This window comes from Coffea arabica, chromosome 2e (genome assembly GCF_036785885.1).
Source record: "Coffea arabica cultivar ET-39 chromosome 2e, Coffea Arabica ET-39 HiFi, whole genome shotgun sequence".
NCBI classification, from domain to species: Eukaryota; Viridiplantae; Streptophyta; class Magnoliopsida; order Gentianales; family Rubiaceae; genus Coffea; species Coffea arabica.
In genome coordinates, this window is record NC_092313.1 from 67994140 (window position 1) to 68006971 (window position 12832).

Here is a 12832-nt window from a genome sequence, read left to right on the forward strand (position 1 = left end):
CCGAGCATGCTTATGAACTACTCAATTAAATTCGACTCATTTGCACCCCTAGTTTAAATTCTTTTATAAACATATTTTTAGGTTTTTAAATGTTTTTCATAGTTATGTATATTGAAGAAAAATATAAATATTTTATAGTTATCATGATAAAAAGATGTAATGCACTAAAGTTCATTTATTGTTAACAAATACTTAACTATTTCATAAAAATTCCATTAATGTTTAAATTGACAAGTACAACCACACAAAAATTAACCATGTTTGATGTTGATAACTCTGTCGGACCTTATTTAAGTTAAGGTTGGGGTTGAAAGACAAACCAAACTGTTCAATATTTGAATTGAACTAGTTTGATAAGAGTTTGTTTTGCCGACCAATCGAACTAAGCCTAAATAGCAATTTGTGTTTGATAAATTTTCAAAGCCGACCTTAATTTGGTTCAATTTGTATATAAGTGGAATTTACATGTAAAAAGTTCAAACTACTCAAATTTTACTTGAGTTCAACTCGATAAAAGTTCGATCGACCTCAGTCAAAATGTAAACAAGCTAAATTTGAATAAAATTTCAAACTCATCAAAATAATGAAACAATCTTGAACACTAATGTATTCGGTTTGTTTAGACTTATTTATATCCCTAGTTAAGCCTAATTTGGCCCAAACATAGCCTATTGTTAATTGGGCTCCATCTTTGAAGTCACTTACATTCCAACCCTAATTCAAGTAAAAGACTAAAATCTAGTCCTATTTTGGAGAAGTCAAAAGGGCGAACTTGTGCCTCCCACTAGTTGCCTTTGGGTTGGTGGCCACCATCAAACTTTTAAAGCTTCACTAATTGCCACAGTTGTGGCTCTCCAAATCCAGACGGGTGTGTAGTGCACCCGTGCACCCGTCTGATCTGATGGTAGTTCAGTCTCCGTCGGTTCCTCATAGGTCCAGTTGAATTCTCCCCTAGAATAGGTTAGAGTAGAAGAAGAAATAGATGCAAAATAGATTATTAACGAGTATCGAAAAAGAGGACGAACTTGTGCCAGCACAGGCTCCATTGACAATTCTATGCAACCTACTTCAATCCCGCACCGAAATACAATTGAAACGTAAAGGTAAATACCGAAATACCGAAAAAAGAAACGTTAAGAAATACAATTGAGGAATGGCCACAAACCGAAATGCCTAACTACTTTCAATATGTATTGACTGGTCGGAAATGGGCAATGTGACGGCCAAGACCTCTGCCGTGAAACCCTACCTCTCGCCATTTCAGCCCTAGCGCAGCTCACTAAACTCGACATAGTCGCCGAACTACATCCATATTCCTTCAATTGCTGCCGGATTACCACCACAGGTACTTGTTTTTTGTGGAGATAAACGCTTTATTTTCTAAGCTTTTGTTATCACGTTATTATAAACCACACTCATTTATGGGTGTTCTGGAGGAGATATCTGGGAAATTTGAGCAAAATTTGGACTTGATACGGAAATGTTCCCGAGAGGCTTTGACTGGATTGGAAGCTAGAGAAAATCATCTGAATGGAGTACAAGGATCTCTTTCTGAAAGTTCTAGAAAACTTGCTGTGATGCTAGATGCCATTGAAGCTCGGGCGAAGGAATTTGAGGAGAAGGAGAGAGAGTGTCGTTTGATCTTGGAACAAGGGTGGAAAGAATTGGAGGTGAAAAAGAATGAATTGAGTTTGATTAGAGATGATATTAGAGTTAGGGAGGAGAAATTGAGTGAGCAAGAGAAGTTGATAGGAGGGCTTTTTGAGAGGATAGAGTTGGAGGGCAAACATATTGGGGATCTTAGAAGTTCTGTTGATGAGGGATTTAGAGAAATATGTTTGAAAGAAAGGCAGGTAGTGGATCGTTGGAGGGAGCTCGAGTTGGTTAAGAAACAGATTGGGAGTAGAGAAAATGAGCTTGATAAGAAAGAGGAAAAGTTGGAGAGTTTAGAGAAGGAGATTGAGTTGAGGGAAAAGGTTTTGGATTCAAAACAGGGGATGCTTGAAGCTAGAGAAAGTGAGCTTGAGGCTAGGAAAAGGTTTTGGAGTTACAGAAGGAGCTTGTCATGAAACAGAGAGAGCTTGACTCTGCTCAGAAAAGCAAGGAATGTTGTTCTAATAAACCGGCTTCAATAAATCCAACACCATCCTCGGAAAGGACAAAGAAAAGAAGAAAAAGTGAAGACAAGGGCGCATATGAGAATGACTCTGAACAACATGCTGTCATTGATCTGGTTGGATCAGACTCTGGTGATTCAGGTCGTTCAGGTTCGGGATGTGATCTAAATGAGTCCCATTCAGTGTCAGAATCCGATTCAGCTTATTCGGGTTCAGCATGTGATCTCGGTGAGGCAGGTTTAGGCTTGGCCAATTCAAACTCAGATTCGTACTCAGCTTCTTGTGATTCTTCAGGTTTTGAAAACTCAAGTCCTATTTATCATTCAAACAAATTGTTTAATGACTTCAGAAGAACATACACCTTAAGCAGCTTTCGTGTTGGTCAAATTTGGGCTTGTTCTTATCATAGTAGTAATGATAAGATACAAAAATTATATGCAAGGATCCTGAAGGTGCGTGATCCTATTGTTCGTGTTGCATGGCTCCAGCCTGTGGCACATTATCCACGTGCAATGCCGTATAAGAGGTCCAAAAGTGTGAAGTTACCTGCTACAAAGCAGGGTTGGAAGGAGTGGATAGATGCTGGCTTACCAGCTGGTTGTGGTGGATTTATGTGTGGTGAAGAAGAGGCCTTGTCATTATCTCGTTGTAACTTTTCGCATCAAGTTTGCTACAAAGAGACTGTTACTTCTTGGCATCTTGTTAGTCCTTACTTAATTCATCCTCAAGAGGGAGAGACTTGGGCCCTCTATAAGGATTGGAATACTAATTGCAGGGCTTCTGAACCTGATAATCATTTACGCTGCCAGTATGAGATAGTTGAGATTGTCCAGAGAAATTCTTTTGACACTAGAGTTGCTTACTTGGATAAATTGGAAGGATATGCAAGTTTATATCACAGAAGAAGCCATGATAAGGAGGATATTTTTGTGATACACGATGAAGAATTCTTTAGGTTCTCCCACAAAGTACTTTCTTTTAGGATGAGCAGCTATAAAAGGGAAGGTGTACCAGAGGGATGTTTTGAACTTGATCCCAAGTCGCTGCCTGCAGTTTTTTGATGAACTTTGCAACATTCAGGTATAAAAGTTATGATGTCCATTTCAGTGTGTTTATGTAAATTTTTCCATTTTGCAATTTTCAGTTACTCCATTTGAGCTGCAGTGTGGAGAGGCTTTTTTTACTGGATTGCAAAGGTTAATCTGTGAATTCATTGCTAATTTATTTGGCAAAAATAAAGAATTCTCTGTAATATGGCATGCAGCTTGACACCAGTACCAGCCAGTCAAATGTAATATTTACAAGTAATAATTTTCATCATTAAATAAAACTTGTTAAGCTTGAATTTGATGAGTATCATCTACCATGCACTAAGAATTAAAATGGGTATAGGTATAGAACTGTTGCGTAATGTTCCTAAAGTGGCATTGATAAAAATTCTGGATAATATTTGTACTTCTTTCTATCCTTCTAACAGATTGCATCATAGTGTTTTGGTATAGAATAAAATATTTTTGAGCCCCAAGGGACTGGTGGTTGAGAGAAACTCTTGCAATACCACAACACTGCTGGTTGTAATTGCCGTACAATCTCCCACTAGAAAAATAGAAGGATGGAACAAAACAATGATTTTCCATTTTTTGAAACATCCAAAACAAGCCTTAGCAAGGATTTCTATTACGGTCTTCACCTCTCAATTCACTGTTTAGTTAGCTCTCTCTCTCTCTCTCTCTCTCCCTCCCTCCCTCCCTCACACACACATGCGCACAATCAAATGATCATTGAAGCTACTCTGTCCTTGTTTTGTGGCAATGCTTGTTGAGAATTATATCAGTTGATAAATTGGATGTTTTCCTATTTTGCAATTGAATTGCATGATGTAGGTTAGTTGCTGGATGAATTATGAACCATGTGAAGTTCCGGCTCTATTGCAGTTACTCTTAAGTTTCTTTTACAATTCACTGCATCGTTTTTGTAATTTTCTACTCTGTTAGGTTTTTCTAAAGCAAATACTTGAATGATGGTCTTCCTGTGCTGGATTAGAAGTTCTTATGCAGTCCAGTTATTGAAAACAATGCCAGTTTCTAGCCTACTGTCTGTGCAACCTGAATGGAGCTACATTACATTTGTGCCAAAGTTCAATTTCAGTAGTGATTGCTTCAAGTTCTTTCTGTATGAATCCTGTCCTTTTGTCTCTTCTTGTCAAAGTTTATAGTCCTTGAGTCACCAAAACTTTCTCTGGACTACACCGTCTCTTGCTGCAAAATGCAGAATCAAGATTGCTTCCCACAATTGGGAAATTTAATTCTGTTCTCCTTGTCAATGTCCACTCTTGTTGCTCTTTTGGTACTAATTTAGATCCATTCATACTTGTCTTTCCCATTCCAAGTTCCACTTAGCTCTTGCTGTAATGCTTTGATGGCCTTGCTTAGCATGAGGAAAAATTCTCAAAGACATGACTCAGGTCCACGATTTCTTGATCTTATCAATACTCACAAGTGGCATTTTATTATCTTTACTAGGTGGAGGTTGTACAAGTATGCTTTTTGTGTCGGTTTTGTTGGAATTACTAAATTTATTAGTTTGTTGACACGTGGGATGCACCCATTCCATAAATTTGTTCACTGATGCTTAATTCTTTACAGCTTCTAGCTTGACATATTTTACAGAGAATAAGTTTTTGAAACTTTTGCCACTCTTCTGATTGTATCTGTCATGAAACATACTATAAAAATCTCACCATGCATGGTGTTGCCAACTCTTATTATGTTGCTGCACTCTTTAGAAAGGAGAATTAAGAAATTTATATTTAGCACTACTAAGTAATCTTTTGTGGATTCAAAGTGTTTCTGAGCTAAGAATGATGGATTCATATGGCTATTTTTGGTATTTTGTGTGTAGATCTAGAAGCCAGATGTCAACCGTAGTCATAATTAATCTGCAAGAAACTTTTCAATGTTCAAGCACCTGCTATCATCCAGGTCAAGAGTGTGGACAAATTTGCTGGTACCTAATAGAATTATACAGATAATTCTGGTACTTGGATATGTTTACATTGCCGGGTGTGTCAAGTTAGATATCCCTGTTAGCTAGCCTTTGCGGCTATTTCTATGCCTGTTTAGCATAACATGCAGGTGCATGGTCTTCTGCATCCACATGAGATAAAGCTGAGCCTAAATGAGACAAAGCCTGCCCGATGCGCTACTCTCATCATGAGTGGTGATGTGTATCTTTTTTCTTTTTTTTTTTAATCTGGTGCAATGGTGATGTGTCTAAATTTTTTCTTTTTATAATTTTCTAGTAGCTAAAGAAAGCTATCTGCTTCAAAACAATCGAGTTATCAGGATTTTCCACCTTTTAAGGTTGTAGATATTTCCACATAAAATGTTTCGCTTGTTCAGTTGATATGAGTTGTGGCTTTTTTACACTGACATCCATCAGCATCAGTTGGCTTACTTCTTGAAGTTCAACTTGTCTGACTCAAGCGAACCTGATGTATAAATATGTCAGTTTCTTTGGTTAGATCTTTCACTTTCCAAGACTAATATTGATGATTCTCTCTGTCTATCTCTCAAGTTTACTTCTCAAAGAGTATGACATTGAGTTCAGGATTACTCTTTTAGGTAATTGGTATTCTAATCAAAGACTTGTTAGGATACTGTAATGTACTTGGTTCAATAGGAGAAAAAAAAAAATTCCTAGATAGAAGCTGAGTGCTCTATCCTTGAAACGGTAACATGAGTAAATGACTCGTATGTGTAGTGTTGATCTAATGCAAGCATGGGTACCACACACCCCCCCGCACCCCACCATAACACCCAAAAAAAAAAAAAAAAACTGTGAGATGGGTGGAATTTAAGAAACGGAGAGGAGAAAGGGAGATTGGAATCAGGGCCTTTAATTCCTAGAGTCTCAATTTTAACGACTAGATAATGCAAGCATGTTAGCATTGCTATCAAAACGCAAATTTTGAGAACCCGTTTTGATCTTCGCTACAAGAGTTATTCTAGTACATCAGTCATCAGCCAACAGTTCCTGTCACCAGCTCCAAAATTTAGAAGTTGCAAGCTCTAGTTGTAGCTCTGTGTGCCCAGAATAATTGTCTAGTGGACCAGTGGCGGATTTACACTGGGGGCGCGAGCCCCCACTGGCCCCCTTAAATTTATAAGATATCTATAAAAATTTGATGTAATTTCACCTGTGCCCTCTGAAGTTTTGTATATCTATTGGTTTATAGGTCCCCACTGCCCCCCTTAAATTTCTATAATACCTATAAAAATTTGATGTAATTTCAAGTGTGTCCTCTGGAGTTTTGTGTATATATTAGTTTATATGCTTTTAAAGTTGTCTTTGATTTTACCTGTTATTACAGCTACTGTAGAAATGGTTTTTTCAATAATGAATATAGTTAAGAATCGGTTACAAAATAGAATGGAAGACACTTGGATGAATAATTATTTAGTTACTTATATTAAAAAAATATACTTCGTAAAGTTCAAAATAAAAAGGTTGTAAACCGTTATCAAAATATGAAAACTCGTTATGAGCAATTATAAATAGTTTAGTTTGCTTTTGAAATACAATTATTATTACATTAATAATTTTGAGTTTGTCTTTTGATATTTTTCATGAAATATATGCATCATTTGTACTTGTTGATAAATATTTTTTTTCCTTAAAAAACTAAAAAAAGAGTAGATAAAAAATTTTAGAGTTGCTTCTGCTTCCGCTGAAAATTTTTTCTGGCTCCGCCACTATAGTGGACGGCAATCATGTAAACCTGATGAAGGTTCTCCTATGTTGATGTTATCATATAAATCAGCCTTCTTAATAGTTAAGTATTATTATACTATGATGTACAATGCTGTTATTAAGGGTTAAGTATGTCGATCAAGACAAGTATATACACACAGCATGAGGGATTACGGCGATGGGCCATTTTGTGATCTATCTGTTTTTAGTACTCTTATTACAAAATGGTCCAAGTATATTAAAAAAGTTATGTACAACTTTTAGTTTTAGAATTTGAAATTAAGTTGATAACTACCCAAATAACTAATCATCTTTACATTTTAATTTTCCCCAATCATCATCATTGTCAATCGACATATTTGGACATAAAAGATTAAAAAAAAAAGAACAAAGACGTGTGAATTCTTCATCAGTGTCAATCGAGAAACAGATAATGAGAATAATCCCCAATCATCATCTTTCAACACATTTGAATAAACAGGCAGACTAATAGTATCATTAATGGGTTCGGTTCCAATAGAAGGGGTAGTTTTTTTTTCTTCTTTTTGGTGAAACTCAAGAAAGAAGAACAAAAGACTCGAATTAATGGGTGGACGTGGACAGAGAAACTTTATCTTTTCTTAGGCCGGACAAGGATCTCACTCACCTACATCATTCAAAGCATATGTCATTTGTACCCTCAAAAAAAAAAAAAAAAAAAAAAAAAAAGCATGTGTCATTTCCAAAAGAAGGAAAATCCTGGTATTAAAAGCTGTAGAATCTTCATTTAAAGTTGCATTCTTCTTCATGGGTCGCTACCACTAGTTAAAATAGTACCTCTACTATTTAGTAATGGGGGGCTGGTAATTTTGATGCTTATCAGGTATTGAGAACGATGGAAAACTAGAATTAATACTAAGTGAAGATTGCAAGACTTATTTTTTTTTACCACATACTAGTGGTATGGAATTTATCTGGTTTAGAGTAAACATTAAAGAATAAGGATTAAAAGTATAAAATCATTATCTTATCTTATTCTTTACTACGTATTACTAAGTTTTGATAGCCACTATGTACGCCTTCAAGATTTTTCTTTTTTGGGTAAGAAATATAAAAGTTTATTATGACAATTGAAAATTAGCCATTAGAATAAGATCTACAAATGAAGGAGCATATGCTTCCAAATAGATTAATGATTGCCAGCATTGGGCATATATCTAGCGAAAGAGCGAGTTACATTTTTACTAATTACAATATTTACCCACTCACTTTAAAACGTGAGAGAGTCAATTCTGCCAACATCAGATTGCAGATCTTCAAGTATTAGACCTGCAGTAGAGTGACAAGTGAAACACAAAACGAGTTCAAGATTAATGCTACTATCTTTTTCCCTTAATTAACGATCCAAATATAATTAAAATTTCAAAAGTTTATCTAAAAAAAAAAGCAATTTCAAAAACGCGTTTTGTCAAAATGATAGAAAAGAATTTCCAAAAATCAGGAGGTGGACGATCTTTTAATTTGTATATATCGTATATCGTTTTGAGTAGAATTTTCTGAATTTTAATACATTTTACACGTGGATGAAACTACTAGAATTGTTGTACGTTGAGTTAGTCAAATGTCATCATATCAAAGATGGAATCCAATAAAGCGGCTACACCAAAATAATTTTGCAATACGGAGAATTGAAACAAAAGAAAAAGTTATTGTGGGCTCATTAAAATTTTGAGACGAGCACATAGAGGAAGGGTACTTTTATTCATCCCATTCTATCAAACAATTAATGTAGTTGGAGTCCATGTAAAGATCCTTACTCCTCTATCCAACCAAGAGTACATGGAACCCCGGCAGAAAATAACTATGGTAACATTTAGTATATATCAATTATTCATAATTAATCTCAAGTTGTGAATGCCTTCATACAAAGCATGGAACGTAGTAGATCATTTACGTGCATGCATGGGCAGCACTCAGCAGTCGTGCCTGAAATATTTAATTATCACTGAAAAAAAGAATTGTTTTCAAGAAATAGTTGTAATATACTTATTAAGTTGTGTTGATATGACTCGTGAAATTTTACCTGATGCAAAAAAGGAGAACAAGGATAACGCAGCAGATTGCTCTTGCAATGGCCATCTTTCCCAGGATGAGGCCTAGGTTGGCTGGCAAGTGCCTAGGATTTTCAATTGTTCGATCCTGCTATATGTGCTGCAAATCTTAGAGGAAGCTATTCATACTAGCTGTAAATTTTCCTCGCGAACCAAACAAATAAATAAGGTAGGTAATTTAGTGAGGCCAATGTATACAGCTGTGGATTTTAATAAATAGCTGATACGTTCAGCTGATATTTCTGCATCTTTTCAATGAGATATTGAAACAGGGACACCATTTAGCAGCAATGAAGCCGTGTTCAGTGGACAAGCATTATCTTAGAAGATTGTGTTACAATTGCTACTATTTTTTCTTACTTCAACATAAAAGGGCAAAAAACCTTAATGACTACTGAACACTATTGTTCGGATCATGTTTTGGACATCAAACTATTTTTCGTCAATAATTGAACACTAAATAACTTAATCAGTAAACTTGTGACCATTTAATCGATAATTGCTTATAATATGTGAAATTAGCGATTAATCCGTGAAGGCATAAATTTGTGTAGCCTCGGTCTACGGCCCCAACTATAGACCATGCGGTATACAATTCGCCACATCATCAATAATATGAATCAAAACTATCAGGTACCAGACTTCTAGCCCTGTTCATTGCTTAGCTTTAGTTCTCTTCCTCTTCTGCTTAACAGTGGTCGGTGGCTTTACCAGAATCGGATCTCTCAATTTTCCTCCCATTTGTTTTTTGTTTTTTCTCTTTCTATTTGTTCTTTCCCAAATACTAGTACTAGTACATATCAGAATTGAGTGGCAACAAAACACCTCGTCTAGGTTATGGTTTCTTTTTGCTTTCATCCCCACTCAACATCCTTCAAAGTACCAAAGCCCAAATATTTTTCTTTAATACCTAGTTTAATGTTTGGTTGAATTTTTCTTGTAATTTTGGAGTATGCATTTGGGTTTCTCGATGTAGCTTTAACAAAAATTTTTGAAACCTAGGTCTTGTGTGAGAGACGAAGAAGACACAAAGGAGATGGAGAATGAAGTGGCGGCCGCTAGTTCAAAGGAGATGGAAATGACCACTATCCCAGAGGAACAAGTGATTTGGTAGTCGCCGACGACGGTTTTCATAGGAAACAAGACTATGACTATAAGGATCTATTGAATGATTTTAATGTCCTTGGAGAATTTTCTAATGAGGAATTTGGGGTTTAAAATTAGGAGGGTGTGACGACCCCACCTCCCCCTAAGGCGAACCAGAGGGTTCGGCGGGCCGCCTGCCCAGCTCTCGCCGGGACTCAGTCGTTCACTACATTCCTCAAATAAAGTGCAAGAATAAACCTCAAATATTACCATATAAATCTCAAATATACATCCACGTCTCCAATAATTACATGTCAAAAGCAAAGCGGAAATAATTCCCAACTATACATAAAATGATTTCCAAATCCAAATTGTACAAAACATAGGCTATCCAGTCACGTGCACAAGTACTACAAGTCCTTCCTTCGCCTTGAGCCCCGTGGAGGGGAATAAAATATTTTTGGGGTGAGCTAGAAGCTCAGCGAGTAACCAGTAAAATCATTAAAAAAAATATATTTCACAATGTTGCATTTCAATCATTTCGATAATGTCATGATTCAGAGATCAAATGTTCGTTTAGTGCTCTCGTGAGCCGGGGAAATCATAGCACTTGAACACCCAACGCTCAAATAGATCATTTAACATTAACATTAACATTAAGAGGGAGCCCCTTCTTGAGCTCCAGATAAACATGAACATGAACCATAAACAGAGTGGAGACGTTGGTGTCCAGCACAAGACTTTCCCAGAACTCATTGAAGCCAAATCATGTCATGAACTCACATGCAAGCACGCATGATATGCAATCGAGTACATAATGCAAGAAACATTTCACAAGTACTTTGGAAATAATTTAGGGTCACTCACCTCCACGGCTCAGAAATCATCCAGCATATAACATTGCCTTGCTCAAACCCAAGTCTTAGATCACAAACTCAATGCAAACAAATCCTTTAAAAGTTCGGACAGCACTTCCCCTAAATTTGCTTACTTTTCCAGCCGTCATGGCTTCATGATTTCCTCATTCCAACCCAAAGGTACACACACAACAACAAGTTCATCCAATAGCCATTCAGTAAACTCCAAGTAGTACAAAGACAAGTCAAGCTAGGGAAAAGTCCGGAAATGAAAGTTAAACTCAAAACCAGAAAAACAGTTTTGACGTCATTTTGCGGTAATGGTGCCAAAAGCACTACGATGGTCGGATGAAGGTGCAAGACCCACCGTTTCGAAGCTAATAGATAGGGCTACAATATTGCAGAAGGTCACTCAACCCAGTTTCGAGTGTAACCAGGTCAAAAATGCAAGATACCATACCAGAATCACAAAAACAGATTCACAGAACACATTCTAGCGGAAACATCATAACTCAGGCTCTCCAAGTCCAAATCCAGAAATTCCAAAACCAGCTGAAAGCTAAGAAACAGGGTTAAATTTCATCAGAAGGCCTCAACAACCAATTGGGAAGCAATTCCAGACAAAACAACCAATTACAGTCGCAAATCCCAATTTCGGGTAAAACCAGAATAGCAATAGTAATTTCGACTTTTCTCACTCTACGCTACTTCGATTGACCTGAAATTTTGTAGGCACCTTTAAAATGTCATTCCCTACAACTTTCATGTTTTGAGCTAAGGCCAATTCAGCCTCTATCTAGGACCAAAAATTTCGGACAGAATGAAGAACCAAGAACCCTAATTTTCCAGATTTCTTCCAAAACAGAATTTACTTGCAATCTTCCACTTTTTTCACCTTCTAGAATCATTAAACATCATTTCCAATCATCATACATAACCACATAATCATACTCATATGAAAACAGAAAAATCCCCAATAATTATAAAACTTCACCAATTCAACCAAAACCAAGAAATAATCCATAAAAGTGCATCTTATATCACCACCAATCATGAATTGGACATCATTAGAGCAAGGAGAGGGGTCCTTCACAACTTACCTTAAGAACAAGAGAGAAAGAGCTATGGGTCACCTTAACCTCCCAAATAACTTCACCAATCACCTCACTAACACTCATAGAAGAAGTTTTATGGAACAAATGCAAGATTAAACGGTTGCTCTTGAAGATTGAGCAAGATTAGAACCAAGAAAGTTGAGAGAGTTTTCTTCTTTTTGCTTGAGAGAGAGCCGGCTATGAAGCTTTAGAAATAAGATGATTTTTGGCCATTTTTTTGATATTTATTTGTAAAGGTAAAGGAAAAGTCAAATGGTCAAAATCCAAGACTTAATCTTATGGTGACACTTGTCACCTTTTGGTTCAACACTTATCTTTTTGTCTCTCCAATACAAATATCTTAACACCTTGAAAAAATAATATCACTTAATACAAAATGCCAACAAGTTGTCAAAAATATATTGCATTTACCGCACTAGCGGGTCCCACGTCCAAAATACGCTTTTAATTTTTCAAAAACTAACCGATACTAGAAAAATCATTTTAAAACTATCTTTGCTCATAAACTTTATCTGGAAAATTTTTCTAATAAATAAAATGTAGAAAAGGCGGGCGATTAAATAAAATAAACACCAGAAAATTAGAAAATTTTCGGGTTCTCACACTCATACTTTTCGGGGCGTCACAGAGGGAGTATGTGAGAAAATAGTAATCAGACAGCTGTGGTTGTGAATCCATCTTTGTCGACGCCGCCACTGGATAGTGGAGGAGGTGTAGGAGCAGGAAAGTTGAGGCACTTTGTGAGGAATTCTGCTGATTGAGAGTCTAGTGGACTGCTAATTTTGCATATTAGGAGCAATTATCGACCAAATAGT

General features: G+C 36.4%; 1 protein-coding gene across 2 annotated transcripts; it reads left to right on the forward strand.

Annotated features, from left to right (window-relative positions):
* The first annotated feature begins 1114 nt into the window (after window positions 1-1114).
* Window positions 1115-5548, forward strand: LOC113732749 (uncharacterized). Of its 2 annotated transcripts, none has more exons than XM_027258688.2 (2): window positions 1115-3197; window positions 5019-5548. In XM_027258688.2, the coding sequence occupies exon 1, from the start codon at window positions 2066-2068 to the stop codon at window positions 3176-3178; it is 1113 nt and encodes a 370-aa protein (XP_027114489.1). In that variant the 5' UTR covers window positions 1115-2065; the 3' UTR covers window positions 3179-3197; window positions 5019-5548. The 2 variants fall into 2 exon arrangements, with proteins under 2 accessions (XP_027114489.1, XP_027114490.1); XM_027258689.2 differs by lacking the exon at window positions 5019-5548 and adding an exon at window positions 4112-4425 and having other exon boundaries at window positions 1142-3197.
* Window positions 5549-12832: the final 7284 nt, after the last annotated feature.

Coding starts and splice junctions, on each gene's coding strand:
- LOC113732749 (XM_027258688.2), top strand. CDS start 2,066: ATGAAACAGAGAGAGCTTGACTCTGCTCAGAAAAGCAAGGAATGTTGT.